The 17,954-nt window shown below is 42.1% G+C and overlaps 1 protein-coding gene across 3 annotated transcripts in view; it reads left to right on the plus strand.

Moving 5' to 3' along the window:
- Positions 1–1,081: 1,081 nt before the first annotated feature.
- garz (Sec7 domain-containing protein garz) overlaps positions 1,082–17,954 on the plus strand; it is a 59,648-nt gene continuing 42,775 nt past the window's right edge. For 2 of the 3 annotated variants that reach the window (XM_089581976.1, XM_089581977.1), the window contains exons 1-11: positions 1,082–1,220; positions 1,630–1,738; positions 1,864–2,062; positions 5,185–5,412; positions 7,560–7,666; positions 8,297–8,683; positions 10,098–10,299; positions 12,068–12,312; positions 12,830–12,928; positions 14,590–14,784; positions 14,880–15,021. In XM_089581976.1, the coding sequence (XP_089438102.1) occupies positions 1,643–1,738; positions 1,864–2,062; positions 5,185–5,412; positions 7,560–7,666; positions 8,297–8,683; positions 10,098–10,299; positions 12,068–12,312; positions 12,830–12,928; positions 14,590–14,784; positions 14,880–15,021 (1,900 nt within the window). In that variant the 5' untranslated portion in view covers positions 1,082–1,220; positions 1,630–1,642. The remainder of the gene's footprint in view (positions 1,221–1,629; positions 1,739–1,863; positions 2,063–5,184; positions 5,413–7,559; positions 7,667–8,296; positions 8,684–10,097; positions 10,300–12,067; positions 12,313–12,829; positions 12,929–14,589; positions 14,785–14,879; positions 15,022–17,954) is intronic. The other variant, XM_089581978.1, reaches the window with a different exon arrangement.

A 17,954-nucleotide genomic window follows, 5' to 3' on the forward strand; every position in this document is an offset into this window, starting at 1 on the left:
TTTACCAGAACTCCATTTTCGCTGTCACTTGAAAGCTTTGAAGGCTCGGGCTCGCTTTTGCAGCGGCACGCCGGTTCCTTGAGCATGCGCCAAGCTGCATACTATTCGCGCGGAAATTTATAGTTTCGGAAAGTTCGCTTTACGTTCGCTCGCCAGGTTCGGCGTCACATTCGCCCGCAGGTTCTCCGCGGTTCCCGGGCGACGTTCGTCTGAGTTTGCCGAGAGCAAGAGCTAAAAACATTTTGCGCTCAAAAAAGTCGGGCGCCGCTACCGTCGCCAGCAGGGACGGCCGAAAGCAACAACTGCTGCAGCAGCGCGGCAGCGCCGGAGGGCGGTGCGGGGAAGAGCGAAACCCGGCCAGGCCGCGCATGGCGTCCCACCGATTCGCAGTGCCAGCTGCGCGCTAGACGCGCAAACAGCCGTTGCTCTAGAACGCGCTTTTCTGTCGCGGCCATGATTGTGGGCGCGGTCCCATGCGCAACCGGGGCGGCTGGCTATCAGGAAAAAGAAAAACACACGGGATTTCACCGAAGAACGCTCCTGCGTTGTTGTTAGGATGTTTAGAATGTCAGAAATAACCCATTTTACTTTTTTGTGGCCTTTACCGATACCGCTAATACGTAATACGTGAATTTAGGCGATATGTCGGTGATATGCCAATGCCACTGCTCTGTGTTATCATGGTGCAAAAATAAAAGATAAAAAAAGCAGATCTTGTCTTTGCACTCTTCTTTATGATGCCCTTTTCTCTCTTCTTTTTAATTTTATTTTCTTGTGGTGGGGGTGGTCGGTATGCTTGACCTTTTGCAAAGCGAGCTGTTTTCAAGTTTCTCGCTGTGAAAACAAAAATTCATTCAAGTGGTTGCAGTGTGCCCTGACAGTGTAGGCATGTGAACTTCGTCTGCATTTTGAAATTCGCGCGTCCTATTTATCAGGTGTTTTAGAAATTTAGAGAAGTAAACATCTTTACATCAATTAAAAATCATGACATTCAGATTCTTAGAATTAAGAAAGCAACAATGCGAGAAGCTTGAACACTGAAAATTTGTTACTACGCAAATAATTCGTTCCGTCATTTTCCGCCCTTTGAGAGGTGACGTTCACGCTCATGGTGATCGTGATCGGTCCCTCTGGTTGCTGTTTCTCCCCCTCCCTTTTTTTTTCCTTCTGTCGAGCATATGGCTTGAGCAAAAGTTTTTAGCAGGTCACCTCTGCAAGTGGTATGTAGTCCTGTTCACATATATTAAACTTGCGCTTTCCCTTCACAATTCCTCTGACGTGGCACGGCTGCGCAGCCTTGCGTCACGGGTTTGCATATGACAGTGTCCAGCGCCAAACCGAGGTTGTAAGCTCATAATTTTGACAGGATGTCAATTTACGAGGAAATTTAACGCCGGAAAACAATCGGTATACACTATACTGTGCATTTTCACTATGTGATATTTGTTATTTCTAAGAAACAGCTGGGGTTACAGTGGTTGCTGACTCTGTCGACTGCTTTCGGTGCTCTGTGATCTGCCTCTGCAGTACGATTTCTACGCGGCACGACGTGTAGGAAGAACTTGCATGGCACGTCAACTACAAGTCAGCCTGATTATTGGACCTGTGCGGTTTCTTGCTTAATTTCAGACGAACGAACAGAATGTATGTCCCGGAAAACCACATCTACATAATCGCCGGGGAGGTATCGGTCATAACAGCCGCCCTGAGACGGAGCAGTAGTGGACAGAGCAATCAGGTATTCACTTAATCGTTCTCATATTGAAGGTATACTTGCTGTGATGCAATGACACTAAGGTGACAAGCTCGTGAATTTTGCCACCGCGATGTCTGCGCGTTCACACTCGCCTCATTTTTTTGCAGGCTGAAGAACACGAAGCTCTAACCCGCAGCTTTTCAAACCTGAAGGACGCATTGGGCCGCTCCACTGATATTTCTGACATTGAGCCAAGCGTTTATTTCGGACCTTTCTTGGAGGCGATTCGTTCAGATGACACTAGTGGCATTGTAACTGGCCAAGCTCTTGCGTCAGTGAACAAATTCCTCTCCTATGGCCTTTTAGGTAAGCTGTTGTATTGGTTATGTTTAGCGTGGGCTTATTCTTCTTCCTTTTTAAGTTCGTTCATTTAATATGACTGTCGTCCTAAAATTTTAGATTTGACATTTCTAGCACTTGTTTATAGTATAATATATGCACCTTACTGTGTGGTGTTGTGAAATCATAATGTGGATGGTGGCATGCTGATGGACTTCACTTCTACACAGACCTTTGTTTGCTTACCTTGTCAAATTACTTTGTTTGCTGAAATAGTTCATTATCAAAATACTGTGTGAACGTAAATATGTTAGACAGTTTTGTGCGCTCTGAAGCACTCATCATTTGTTGGCTTGATTATTATGCCATGCAAGTAATGAGTGCCTGGTGCTATATATATATTGCAAAGTTATTTGTGTTGGTTTGCAGTTAAATGTTACTCTCCGTGATATGGAAGCATTTAAGATGAATCAATGAGTCTGTCATCACTCGTGTTCTTGTTTCCTAGTGCATGGTATTGTAATGACTGACGTTTTGCTGCTGCGGTGAAGATGTGTGCTCATTCCCATTATTGGTAACAAAATTTATGTGTTAGGGGAATGCAAAATGCGTGTTTGCTGTTTTTCTGCCACCTTATGTGGTAGGAATCCGGAATGCTTCATTGTAGCGTTTCGCTGCTAAGGTTATTTACCTGTTCTCTTCCCTCAGGAAAGGTTGCAAATTATGCAGATGTCACCAAGTTACATTTTGATTCCTTGGTGATTTTGCTGCTTGATGATTTTTTTTTGGAAATCATGATTTTGTGTCGCGTGTCTCTTGGGTTAAATGGCTTACACGTCTATGCTGTTGGAAAAGAGGCAGTTGGTTGGGCAGTATCTAATGTGCTGATGTATTTCTTGTCCCTGGATGGATCTTTTTAAAAGGAGGAATTAAGTGTACATTGTGAAAACGAGCATTAAGGTGACAGCTGTTGCCCATTTTTAGCACCTACTTCCTCAAACTGATACTTATCATGTCTCCAAAACTTAACAGATGGGAGAAGATATTATTGTCGGAAGGCATTGTGTTTCTAAGTGTTGAAGGTGCTGTGGTTGCAGCGTCGAACTACTGTTCTATCAGTGTAATAAGCTGATAGAATGAGCGATTCAACTGCTGCAGTGTAAGTGGTGACAGCAGCTGTGCTTTACTTTTGGCTGTACTTTTGGGTTTGCCAGGGTGTGCTTTCAGCTGGTCCTGTGCTTCAGAAAAAGTGATTTTGGATCGTGTTTTTTATTGCATGGCTGCTCAGTTCTTGCGAAGCTAAGTGATTGCACTGTTTGACCCTTTTGTAACTCATAGATTTCTTGTCTAGTTTTCTCACTTGGCCTTTTTTTTTATTTCTGAAAAAAAAAGCATTGTTTCACCACTACCATCACTTTTATCTGCTAAGGGAACAAAATTGCAGCACCATGCATATAAAGCTGCATAAATTATATGCAGCATGGCGTCTAGAAATTTTTTGTTTCTAAGAGCATTTGCAGGATTTTGCCTAGGCAAGTAGTTATTTATGAAAAATGAGCTAGCCGACCACTGCAGTGGCCTAATCGTTTGAGCATCCACCTCGTGTGCGGGAGGTGAGGGGTTCATTCCCCAGTGCCGCTGGGTACCCACCGCTGATACAGTGGGTATACAAGCTTTCCCCTGGCCTGGTGCATGGCTTCTCTTGAGTGAAATGCTTGGAAAATGGGCTTATAACCACACCTTGTGCAGTTGAAAAAAAAAAAAAATACCTGATGCCATGGTGCTCTTTGACCAAAACTGCCCTTGTGCTATAAAAACTCATCATCATTATCAAAATGAGCTAGCCAGATTGTAAACAGCATACCAGCTTTGAGCTGTTGCTACTAGGTGCGCTAGGATCCTGAAAAGCTGCTTGCGTTGCTGCGGTCGCTCAATGGTTATGGGGCTTGGCTGCTGACCCGAAAGATGCAGGTTCGATCCTGGCTGCGGCAGTCACATTTCGGTGGAGGTGAAATGCTAGAGGGCTGTGTACTGTGTGATATCAATGCACATTAAAGAACAGCAGGTGGTCGAAATCATCTGAAGCCCTCCACTACGGCGTCCCTCCTTACCTACCTGGGTCGCTTTGGGACATTAAACAAACCATAAACCTGAAAAGCCACGTGCTTTTAATTGTACTCATGTATATTCCTTTTGTAATGTGTAGTCGTAAGCTCTGGAATGCATCCACATTTAATACCATATTAACCACCCACTGTTGTGGCTTGGTGGTTAGGGTGCTCAGCTATCTGAGCTGGAGGGCCTGGGTTCAGTCCAGACCGCGGCGGCCGGGTTTTGATGGAGGTGAAACGTAAAAGGCACCCAGGTGCTGTTAAAAGACCTGAGAGGGTCGAAAGTAATCTGGAGCCCTCCACAATGCCGTCCTTCATAGCCCATGTGTCTCTTCGGGACATTAAACCCCATAATTCAGAATTCTCTCCTAACCGATCAAAATGTAGGTCAACAGCTATTTAGCAATTTACTATACTGGGAAAAATTTTTTCCTAATATAGTAAACTGTTAAATAGCTTTTGACCCACATCTTGATCAGTTAGGAGAGAACTTGAAAATACTAGGGTGTCTACTGCTCTTTGGCAATTATTCTGCTTTGTTGTTCTGACGGTTGTGGTGGTGTATTCTCAGTGACAATACTTGTTTTCAAACTTTTCTTCCATGCTTACTTTGACCAACTGTTCTCAATATTTGTCTCCCGCTGCAATATAGTGGTTGGTTCATAGCAAACATTGTTTAGTCTTCTAGTACATGCAGGTTTAGTTTTTCAGCACAATTTTTTTTTTGTCTGGAATGTATACCTAAGCACAGGTATTCAGAGTGGACAAAGCTTGGAAGTTTACGTGTTGATATTTTTTGCTTATGTTATGGAAGTTTAAATTGTGGTTGTTGTTTAAAGAACATTAAAAAGCTATCAGATGGAGTTTACGAGTTTTCAACTTAGCTGGACATTGTGGAGTAAAAAAGAACCAACGCGAAAGAGTGATCATGATAGTCTGCCAATCCTGCTTAGTTAAGGGTGACTGGTTAGAATTTCTAAAAATTTGGGGCCAGTAGTTGTAACATCTGTACATATTTCATGTGCTTTTGTGTTGCAGATCACAGATTGGAGTCATCAGCATCTGCAGCTGAAAGTATTGCAGATGCTGTTACACATGCCCGTTTCATGGGCATTGACCCTGCATCAGATGAGGTGGTGCTCATGAAAATACTGCTTGTCCTTCGATCTCTCTTTCTGTCGCACGTGGGGGCCCTGCTTTCAAATGAGTCCGTGTGTGAAATGATGCAGTCTTGCATTCGCATCTGCTTCGAGACAAGGCTCAGTGGTAAGTGCATTTTACACATTGTGTTTTACGGTTTGCTGATAGGCATAGATTTCAATAATTCGACATTTTGTACCATGACAAAACTGTTGAGGTGCAATTGGAAATCGTCTTAATCAAGCACGAGTATTTTTATGCTATGATTGACCAAATAAGTATTGCGATGGTTGAAGGCAGTATAATAAATGTAATATGCGTCCTTTAACATCCTTGGCATACCGCAACATTACTGAGAGCCCTTTTCAGAGCCCCTTTAAGGGCTAACAGTGTGAAAGAAGCAGAGGAAACACAGGATGAGCGTTGTCCTGTGTTCCCTCTGCTTTCCATCTACGTCTTTCACGCTGTTTACCCTGAAGAAATGTATAACCAACTTGCCTGTTTGGCCATAGTGCAGGTACTGCCTCCATTGGCCATTTTTGCATGCAAACTACAGTGATGTCAATGCCTTCTTTGTACGTGGCACTCTTGGGTTGGCTTGCACTGCCATTCACTTTGAAATGGCGATCACAGATTCCTTTTCGGTGTTGACGTCATAAGCTTGAATTGAGTGGCTGGTAAAAAATGCTCCATTTTAAACTCCAATTTTCTCAGCAATAAATGCATCTTGTGGTGGGCAAACGTCGGCATAGCCAGAAAAGGCCTGGGAATAGATTTTAGCTTAGAAAAAAAAATTGGATGGAGTTGACCTCAAAGTACCTTTAAAATCTCTTTTTATGAAATGCTGGGCTATTTTTTGGCTGCGCATTTTGTTGCCATTGCAAGAGATATTTGCATACTTGACCAGGTGTTGCATGGCTATTGTGGTAGATTTTGGAGACAGTCTTGCCCTAACTTGTGCTTGTGTGGCCGTACTGTGGACACTCATGGAGACACCATTGTTTGTACTGTTTCATTAGTACAGCATATTTGTAGCAATATTTTGATGGTCTTTCACCACTAAATAGAAACCTACACTTGGTACACTACAGCTGCTTGGAGGAAAGGGCAGCAGCTCTGAAAATTGGTTTTGAGGAAATGAAAGACGCAGTAACTGTCTCACTTCTCTGTGGGTGCCTCAGCCGTGCCGTGAGGGAAGGGAGGAAGGAGGTAATGAAAGAAGGGAGAAGGAGGTGCCGTAGTGGTGGGCTCCATAGTAATTTTGACAACATGGGGATCTTTAACATTCACTCATATCTCACAGCACATGGGCACCTTTTGTATTTTGCCTCCATTGAAATGTGGCCACCGTGGCTGGTTTTGAACATGGGTACTCTGGTTCAGTAGCCGAGTGCACTAAGCACTGAGCCACTGCGGCGGGTGCAACAGTTCTGCCATCTGAGAGGTCTTATCAGTGAAATGTGAGATGCATGTTTTATGTTTGTTGTGCGTGTTAGCAAACAGTGTCACAGCCTATTTTTCTGAAAACTTTATCACCTTGTTCTTTTCCATTTCTTTTCACTAATGTTCACTAACTTCCACTTTTTGTCGACAGACAAGGGCAGTTGCCATTACGTGAAATGAAAAATTAGGTGAAGCTGGTGATATACTGCTACTTTTAAGCAAGATGTAAGCATGACAGAGGTAGTGGTTCAAGCAGAGTGTGGTTTTGTAAGCGGCAGATAATTATGCAACTTTTGTGAGCTTGTGCGATGTCAGTGCACGTTAAGATCCCCAGGTGGTCGAAATTACTCTGGAGCCCTCCATTACGGCACCTCTTTCTCTCTCTCTCTCCTCTTTCACTTCCACCTTCTTCCTTCCCTTACTGCGCAGTTTGGGTGTCTACTGAGATCTGAGACAATTACTGCACCATTTCCTTTCTTTAAAAACCAATTCTCAATTTTTAGTTTTTATATGCTTACCTATTATGTGACACTGGGTTGCTTACATAGCCTGACCTTGCATCAATTGCTTTTTACTGAACCAGTTATGCTGTCATATTTTGCTGTGTTCTGTTGCTTCAGGACAGTATAATGGGAAGGAGGAATAAAACAGTTTGTCTCTTGGGTCTTCTTCTGGTGTGTAGTTGTTAAGCTTTAAGTTGGAAACCTTTGCTAGTGTTGTTGAAGCTGTTTGTGTTGACTCTGTTGATATGCAAAATGGTCACAATAAGTGCATGTTGGGAAATGTGACTCTTATTCATAAAACACATTTATGTTTGTTTTGTCTTGTAGAACTACTGCGTAAGTCGGCAGAGCAGGCTCTCATGGACATGGTGCAGTTGCTTTTCTCTCGCCTTCCACAGTTTTCTGAAGTTGCTAAAGGGGGTTGTTCAAAGAAGGTGAGTGCAATATACAGTGTGTAATCATTGTTTTGAAGCAGTGACATGCACTACGAATCCATTTCATGTAATATGAGAGAAGGATGCTGGATTACGTGGTTTATTTACCACATTCAGGTTTTCACCTGGAGGGTTTTGTTCTAGATTTCTGCAGAGCCCGTTAATTTTGTATTTACTTTTGACTTTGATCCGGCTGTTGTGAAAACTATGGAATTAGGTTTTGTTAGATGCATCATGAGACTAGGATCAGTCCGACTGCGACTTGCCAAAACAGGTGCAATGTGAGGCTCTTCTCTAATCAACCAGAAGCTAAAGCAACTTTTCTTTGTGCTTGTTAGCAAATTCTAATTCCTTTATGTGTTCATGCATGCTGCTGCCCATTGCGGTACATCAAGGTAACATTATGCCTGCTGAGTTGTGTATGTTGTGTTGAGAATTGCTTGGATGATGTTGGCAGTTTTAGAGCAGTTTTTAACTTTGGTTATAGAAACATTTCTAGAGCAGGCTAGCTGTGTTGTTAAGCATGTCTGACGCAGAGCCAGGAAACGAAATAGCCTCTTTACTATTCTTTTTTTCGCTTGTTGTGTTATTCTGCTTATTTGCTCTTCCATGTTTCTGCGTTGCTCCCAGTTGAAAATGAGGGCAAGTGGCATGGACAACGCAAGAAATGCCAGGAAACGTCGGTCTCCAGTGCCCAAGCATAGAAAAATTCCTCGGGAGCACGATTCACAAGCACAGCACCAAGCACATGCTGTGCCACAGTCACCAGCAAATGTGGCATCTCAGCCGCAGACTCCAACAACAGACGAACAGCCACCTGTTGGGGAGACTGGGGGATCAGGAGCGTCAAAAGTCCCCTTGCCTGGTCCTGGGACAACGTCGGAATCTGAATTTCCACCTGCATCTGATTCCAGCCTTGAACCTGGCCCGTTAACGGGGGTCATTCACCTGTCAGACTCTGTGCCATCTATCGTTGACTTAGACACCAGTCAGGCAGACTCTTTGAGTTGTGCACAGGTAAGACATGTGATCAACCATTGAAACTTTGTAAAAAAAAGGTGCATTTTCCTGTCTCTCGAATGGGCTGTCCAACAGAGATAAACTACATAATTTTGTCCCAAGATTAGGGTAGGGTTTGTTATTGAGATTAAGGTGCAGCATTAGTGCCATCGAAATTGAAGAAATATTCAATATTTATATGTGTGACATAAACATAGACACTGATGCTAACTGTTTCACCCCAGTGGTGATTTGTTGGCGCTGAAAAGACACTATAGTGCGCATTGCTCTATGCAAAATGTGAGTGAAAATTCAGTTTGAGACGGGTTAGAGCAGAGTGAACTATAGTTCAGTAATTTATTATGTTCTTATACAAAACAAGGTGTCCTTATTTACCTATGTTATCAGGTATAATGTTGAGCATCCAGGAAGCTTTTTCTAGAACTTGCTAGGGGGTCACCAAAATCTACTCTTCTCTGGCCACTGTAACATATAATTTTCAGTCCAACTTTATTGTCATAGGCCAAAAAGACATTGAAAAATTGATATTTTGTGCTGTATTGTTAGTGCCACGAATTTGTTAGTGTGTTTGGCAGGCCTTTTCTGTGAGTGTCAGCATGTTCATATGAGAAATCTGGTATGTACTGTGTGTGAAGAGCTGATAGGCCACTCACTGATGCCTAAAAGAATTTCTGAGTGATGTGGTGTCTGTCCGATAGCATGCTTGGGTCTTCCGAGACATTTGGTAGTACGGTTGCGCTCTATCTTAATGTGTAGTGCATCTAGCACCCGAGGAGCCACAAGGGCCCCATCATATAGCCTGCTGGCAAATTGGACCATGTGCGTTTTGCCCTGTTAGCTTTTGAATTACGCAGTGCATTTAGACAGTTTGGGAATGGCATGCTGTGCAACCGTGCAGTGTTTGTGTCACACTGCGTTTACCATCTCAGTCAACTGGCTAGGTACTATGGTAATGGCATGCTCGCTTCCAGTAAAGCTGACTGACTGTACCCTGTACTATACCCGCTTTCTGTATTGGAATGCCGCTGTGGTTAAAGATGTATGCTACATCTTTTTCTTTTCGTCGTCATGCCATGTACATTTATGCTTTCCTTCATGTGTTCCTTCCGTGAAAATTTTTATCGAGATGGAGAGTTGGCCTTTCAGTGTTTTATGAGTGGCTTTTGTGGTGTTCAGCAATGGTGAGAAATGGCCATGGGTGGCTACTGCCATATCTACTCAGAACATTGCTTTCGGGTTGGTCTTCGCTGAAAGGTACACAAGGCCCTGCAGTTCAGAATGCACACAGTGAGCGCTAGATCAGGGGCCGCTTGTACCAAAGAGGTAGTTTGATAAAAACAGCTGTAAAATAGCAGTCTTTTCATACATCATGCGCATAATCTGCAAAGTTATGCTTTTATTTTATGTGCAGGAAGGTCTGGACAGTGTCCTGTCTATGAGCCAAGAACTGACAGGGAGTGAGTACAACCTTGTTGCACAGGAGCCGTCAAGCCTAGAAACGAGTATTGAAAAAGAAAGCACAGGCACAGTGGTCACCATGGGTGGTACTGGAGACAATGACTATGTGAATCCGCATGGTGTGCGTTTCACAGCACTGCACGGGGGTCGGGAAGGTAAGTTTGAGGCATTTTCTAAAGCACAGTGCTTAGCCATCTGTTCATGTGAGCTGCATGACGTCTGAGAGAGTTGGTGCGCCGAACCAGTGATAATCCCCGGCTGCTGACGTCACTTGCATGGCATTGAGTTGTATGCCAGGTTTTGCGCGAAACCACTGGAACCACTGGTCACTGCGAGGTGCGAAAGTGGGAATTTCTTAAAATGTATTATAAATTTTCTATCACTTTTGTGGTCTTGTACATGGCATGAACGCTCTGTGGCCTGTACTCTACATAATGCAAGCATTTTGTAGGCCAAGCTCGAACACCCTTTTCAGGGAGGCAAAACTTTATTTTTTGGCATAGAGAGATGAAATATGGCACGCTGATTGAGAAGTGCACTAAATTAATAAATGCTAAATTTCACTCATATACTTTCTGTAAGTTTGACGTTATAAATATTTATGTGCTTCATTTCTATACCAAACTTGCAGAAAGCGTGGCATGACAACAAAACTTAATAGGAACCTAGAGTCAGTCTTAAATTTTAGCCTAAGGAATGGTTCATGCCTTGACATTCTCCATATGTTTTATCAACGTGAGCTTTTTCTACACAAAACATTATATCCATGATTTCGTAATGCATTCATTACTGTCCTGTCAAATTGGTGACAGATTGAAGAAAATGAGAAAGTAATTCAGACATATAGGAACGTCACTGCAAAAGAATTTATCAAGGAATGGAATGCAACAAACTGCATGAAAATCCATGAAGCCATTGTCATGCTATGCTTTTTGCGACCAGGGCAGCTAGGTCAAAAAATACTTTTGAGAAAACTGGCACTTTCACGAAGATCTCAGCCAGTTTCTTGCTACCTATGGTCACAGAAAACATTTTTTAAAGTCGCTGCTGGGCTGTTTTCGGGAAACATCCTTTGAAATATAATTAGAAAGACCTTATAACACAAAATCTGGTGTTTGATTTGAAAGCCTCGCCCCGCCTTAAGTTCATCTGCGTGACAGTGTGTGAATTTCATTAAAACTGGAGGCCCTAGGCACTTAACGCCAATCTTTTTGCATGTGTGACATGGGCGTAAGTGTAGTACTTGGAACCTCTTCTGTGGGATGGCTGCAAGGTCCAACCGTATAGCTCTAGAGCAACCATTTTTCTACACTGCTTTTGTGTGGACCATCAAGAAATGGAATTCATTGCTAATGAGATATGGTGAACCAAATTAACGCGGATCTATTTTATAAAGTTTTGTGCTTTGCTTTATGGGGTTTAACGTCCCAAAGCGACTAAGGCTATGAGAGACGCCGTAGTGGAGGGCTCCGGAAATTTAGACCACCTGGGGTTCTTTAACGTGCACTGACATCGCACAGTACACGGGCCTCTAGAATTTCACCTCCAAAGAAATTGAACCGCCGCGGCCGGGATGGAACCCGCGTCTTTCGGGTCAGCAGCCGAGCACCATAACCACTGAGCCACCGCGGCGCTTATAAAGTTTTGTATCCCCCGCGATAATTCCATGTAGGCACTGCAGGTTTTCTTTCAGTAAGGTGTAAGAAATAAAGAATGGTAAAATACAAGTAGAATCAGCAGCCGATTTCATTGAAACAGGTCACTGGTGCAGAATTCATAGTATGTTCAAAAATAATAGATTACTGTTATGTTTATATATTGTTGTTGTTGATAGCGTTTACGCGGGAAGCTGTTAGTAGTTGGTTCTTTGCCAGTGGCACCTGCCTAAGCGGTTGTTTGGTGTGCTGCTTCCTGTTGGCATAGGTGCAGGCCCCGTGGTGCCTTATGGGCTGCCGTGTGTATGGGAGCTGCTGCGCTTCCTTGCCAGCTTGCTGTACGTGCCTGAGGCAGTTGGCCACAACCAGCAGCAGCAACAGAGCCTCGAGATGATGATCCATTCAGGCCTGAACCTACTTGCTGTGGCTCTGGAAAGTGGAGCTGACCACATCAGCTCCTTTCCCTCTTTGCTCAGCCTGGTCAAAGATGATGTGTGCCGCAACCTTCTCATGGTGGGTGTACTTTGCCCAATATCCTTTTGTCGTGCCTTTTCCCTGTTTTCATGGCTGGCTTCTTGGAAGAACAGAACTGCCTCAAACTCGTCATTTTTATGCTGAAAACGTCCTTACCCTTATTTCTATTCGACCCACTTTACTGGCTCAGTTTCTTTTAGCTGCTGAGCATTCATTAGAGATGAAATGCAGAAATGCCTGTGTAGTGAAATTTGGAGCACGTTTTTAAGAAAACTTTGCGACTGAAATTATCACTGTTATGACACGTTTCACAGCCCACAGTGCTGCTTTGGTGCACTAAGATCCTTAAACCTGTAACCTTTTTCATGTTGTTGAAAATGTTTACATTTTTTGAGCAGCTTATTTCTGCATCTGACATAAGCACGGCTTATGTCAGCTTTTGTTAAGCACAGCTGCTACACTGCCATATATGGCATAACTAGTGTACTCATTATTCAGCATTTATGTGTAACTTCAATGAAATTTTGATGACTTGGCATGCTTTTGTTTGTTTCAGCTCTTGAGCTCATCTCGACTTTCCATTTTTGTGTCCTCCTTACGTGTGAGCTTTTTGCTGTTTGAGGCACTTCGTACTCATCTCAAGTTCCAACTAGAGGTAGGTGACTGTGGGATGTGTCCTGCTCTTTTTGCCTCACTATTGGACCTAAAGAAATACATGGTGGTAATGACATGAAGCAATCTATGTGGTGTTTTTCGAGATATTTCTTTTGCAAAATAAGAAATATGAGCACTGGTATTTGGGTTTGAGTATTTTTGTCTGGCCTTGAACATCAGCTAGCATTTCAAGGCCCTGAGAAATGTGCCATTTACCATGGCCATGTCACCTCATCTTGCATCTTTTTTTCTTCTGTTCTGTTGTCATTTGCATTTGTGATATGCATATTTTGTTCTGGTTTTCCTAGCGCGCTCACTCTTGGCGTTGACCAGCCACCTATGAGTGCTGTGAAGCATCGCTCGCATGGCTGGTCAGAATTGTGTAAGGACATGGTGCGAGTGAAAGGCAGTAGCAATTCACTTGGAATTCCATTAGTGAGCTCTAAGCCCTATTCGTGATGGTAGTACCCAGCTGAGGTGTTTGTGGCCATATGCCCTGTTTATTGAATGCATTTATACAGTGTGCTCAAGGGGTAGTTCAGCGCAAAGCCTGGTAAATGTTAATGTGTATCAATAAATGTTAATTGGTATAAATATTCTACAGCATGCCTGCATGGAAGTTGCCATTTTTAGTCTCGTTTTCCACCTATCTTTATTATCTGTAACTGCAAATGCACCAACCTGCTTCTGAAAGTTGCTTTTTAAGTGAAGGTTCAGAGGATATGCGAATGATTTGTGTTATGTATTCAGTTTTGCTGCTTAATAATGCACTTTTCTCTTGGTTGTTTGCATGAGTATATCTGTATCTTAACTTTCTCTGCACGAGCGCATTAAAAATGACGAGCTGATAAACCTGGAGCTCATTAATTTGAAGTGAAGACTGCAGTCTTTTAATGCTTACCATATAGGATTGGCTCATTGCTAATCTGTGCATGGTGCAAGAATTTGTTTTCAATGTCTGTGTAGTTGTTGGTATTGGTTTTTATGACTGCGAACAAGACTGACGGCTCTTTACTAGAAAACGTTTGTGTTGTTTGTTGTGGGGAAAATAAATTTAGTTGAAAAATCCTGGAGCCCAGGGCTAAAGGCGGTCAAATCTACCTGGCTGGGCCAGATGCAGAGATCTTAAATACAAGATTGCACAATAGCAACACTGTGGGGCAGTGTTTACGAAATACATGCATCAATAAAAATTCAGAAAGAAGTATATAATCCAGCCCTGTGAAATCAAAGTGTCTAATCACATGAGCAATGCATTTAAATAACAACACACCAATCATAGGAATAATACGTTCTCAACAACAGTATACAGGTAAAGAGAAAATTAGGTATAAGCAGCTGAAAGAAGGTGCAGTCTAATAACAGTTGAAATGAATGGAGAGTTCAACTTAAAATTGAAACTTAAGTTCAGATTAAAGTGGGAAGTGTGTACAATCATCATTGAAAGGATTTCCTGGTGTTGGTTTATTGAGCTGTACTTTGGGCATTGGTGTGATAACGAGGAGGTGACGGGAGGTAACTGCTATTAAAGGATTGAAATTAGTTGTGTTTATAATCTGCTGACTATTCAGCAGATGAGCATCCCGCGAGCCTGGACAGACAGTTGGTACCGCAGCTCGAGGTGGTTGCTAAATGTTGCCTCCTCCCCTCTTGATTTTTCAGATGTATCTCACGAAGCTCATGGAGCTGATTGTGAGCGAGTCACCCAGTGTGACAAGGGACCAAAAGGAGTTGTCTGTGGAAGCCGTCTTGCAGTTTTGGAGGATACCAGGCCTTATCACTGAGCTGTACCTCAACTATGACTGTGACCTTTTCTGCTCCAATTTATTTGAAGATCTCACTAAAGTACTATCAAAGGTGAGCAAGCTACTCGAAGCAGCTCTGTGCCCTTTATGAGTGTGTGAGTTTCGCATGTGATGCTTATTGTATTTTTTTTGTGTGTGTATTTTCAGAATGCATTTCCCGTGACAGGCCTACAGCCTATTCACCTCCTCTCGCTAGATGCTTTGCTGGCTGTAATTGACAGCATAGAAACACGATGTCACTTTCGCATGCTGAGTGAGACCCAGGCTGCCCGTGGTGGAGTGATGTCAGGTGAGCAGAGCTTTCTGAAACCACAGCGTGCTTTTATGTGTGCCTTTGTTACACCATGCGTATAATTTCTTCACTTTTGTTTCACTGACCTTATGGGCTAAAGAATAAGAAGGTGTAAAGAAAAAAAAATGGCGTAGATTTTTTGTGGAATTCAGTGCTTTTTCTGTGCTGTTTGTTTACACTTGTCAATGTGCTGTAATATATGGATATTTTCACATCTAATTGCTGTTTTACAGAGATTTGAAAATGTTAAATTATATACAAAACGAAAGCGAGGTAAAAGTTGGCTGTGAATTTGAAAGCTAGTCTCACTTCAGTTGCTGTGAATATTCAGGGGAAAAGTAAAAACCCTTCTAGAGCAATGGACATTACAATGCTTGTTGCATACAGGAAAAAAAAAAAAAAAGCCTCATTTTGTAGTATACATTCAAGCTTTATTAGTGCAGACCTGAGCGTGAGCATATTTTGAGTTGTATGCATCTATTCTTTCCCCAAATGTTTCTGAGAGGCTGTCACTAGTATGTGACATTCCTCATTGACTTAAGGGGGGAGCCTGGTCTTGAAAAAGAAATTTTTATTAATGATGCCACAGCTAAGAAACCTTCAGGGAATATGTATTTTTGTGTGCCGATTCTAAATATGTCATTGAATTTCATGTCAAACAATTCCTTGAGCACTTATGTAATCTTTGTGCAAGTATTTTGGGAAGAATTTTGAAAAAAATTTGCTGCGGCAAACTTGCTGAAATGTATGCCATTGGGTTCTCTATACACCAAGGAATGCAATAAGAGTAAAATTGTTTTCCTGCCTATCATAGAACTTAAGTTACAGGGTTTTGAAATTGTCACTTCAGAAATGAGAAGAAAAGTGTGTTTACCTGTTTCTGCAGTGGCAGCTTCAGTACCCTATAACTCAAGTTCTATGATAAGCAGGATGATAATTTTACCCTTATTGCATTCCTTTGTGTCAAGAAAACCCAATGGCATACATTTTAGCTAGTTTCCCGCAGCAAATTTTCTTCAAAACTCTTTCCAAAATACTTGCATAAAGATTACATAAGTGCTCAAGGAATTGCTTTACATGAAATTAAATGACATATCTAGAATCAGGGCACGAAAATACATGTGCCCTGAAAATTTCATAACTACGAGTAGATTAATAACATTATGTCATGGTTACGTGTCCATATCTATTTGCAATTTGTAGTAACCACTTGAGCTTTAAGTAGTCTATTACCTTTGTGAAGTGGTGTGGGTATGTGCATTGCATTTTATTCACAGCTCTGCCAGCATTCAACTAAGGTGTTGTAATAGCTGAACGGCTGAAATTTGAGTATGGTGGCTAATAACACACCTAAAATATTTCTTGTTCTCTGATGTTCAAACCAGTGTAAACCAGCATCGCTGAATACTTCAGAAGTTTCATTCCTAAACATCTTGCCACTGAATTACTTAAGAGGCATCGTCTGTTAATGAATTTTTTGCTGATTCTACTCTGAGGTTTTCAAAATAAATACTGCAGTATTAGCCACTTCTCCTGGCTTACTTATGTTGACTATGCAGTAGCTTTCTTTTGAACTTTGTGGCGCTGTAATGTTTCATTTCAGCAGTGAAAACATTAATTCACATTCACTTCAAGTTTATAAGTAATTCAGTAGTATTTCAGGTAACCTGTATTTGCATCAATGGTTTTTGCTTACATATTTTATGTCCATGCTATTTATGTGTTTCTTGTGTTCTAGTAGTTAGTGCTGGTGAATCATCAAAGTGCTGGTGCTCAATACTTATATTTTTGCGCCATTTTGTGTTGTTGCTCTGTATACTGCGCTCACAGCATGTGACTATTGCATGAATGCTTGAGGTTTTGACACTTTTCAAGACCTTGCTTTGAGTTCCTGTTCTGTTTCATGCTATTTTTTTAAGGCTGTAAAAATGTCGAGGCCTTTTTAAAGAAAGTTTTGGTGTTTGTTTTTATTTGTTATTCATAAATAAAGTCAAACAAAGAACAAATGAGTAAAAATATAAATTTTGGGGCAAAAGCTTTAGGAGGGCTATAATTGTGAAGATTGTTTTCGTGGCTGGCCTTGGTCTGGCAGATTAAAACTACAGGTGTGGAGTTGAGGCTTGCGTTTTGTTGCTGCGCAAAATTGAATCTATAGGTAGCACTGACAGCTGCAGTAGGTTGCACGCCTTCCAGCCCTTCTGGGAATTCCTCAAAACAGCTGTTTCCCTGCAGATCAAGCATGCATACAAAAATCATGCATACAAAAGTGTGTATCCTGTGCTCACATGCGCCATTTATGCTGCATATCTCTCGATTTCAAGCTACCTGTTTAGGCTATGAGAAAATGCAGCTTTTCTGTGGTTTTCCTTTGAAACCTCAGTGGCACTTGTTGTGTGCTTTCAGCACTGACTCATTACCTCCTTAGAGCCCTGTTTTGTCTGCTTTTGCTGGCAGTTTGAAAGCTACTTGAGGCCTGGCAGTCGAAAATTTGTCCAATATATTGGACAACACCACTGCAGATGTGACAGGCATGGAAGGAGGTTTAGTGCTGGGAGAAGCTCTTTCTCGGTTACTTTTTGAACCTATACCCCTACCTAGTGAATGTGGTCAAAGTCTTATTGTTTCCCTCCTCTTGAGGAGCTCTCAAAGGTGGGAATCAGTGTGAGCTCATTTTAAAGTGGCAATCAAAAAAAGCAAGCAGATTCGCATGCATTTCGAAGAACTTTTAAGTGCTCATTAGCATTCGTATCAGTGAAAGCAACACACGCAACCAGATATTTAAGCGACAAAAGCTTCAATTTTCCTCTGCGCTTTGGAAATTTCTTAGTTTTCTTCGTATAGTACATTGCCCAGTGTACATCTAAAGGTTATAAATACAGCAAAAGGTATTTAGTCATGTTTTGGGACCTAAATTGTTGTAATCCTAAATA

Source organism: Amblyomma mixtum, chromosome 3, assembly GCF_055824585.1.
Source record: "Amblyomma mixtum isolate Tamu chromosome 3, ASM5582458v1, whole genome shotgun sequence".
Classification (NCBI taxonomy): Eukaryota; Metazoa; Arthropoda; class Arachnida; order Ixodida; family Ixodidae; genus Amblyomma; species Amblyomma mixtum.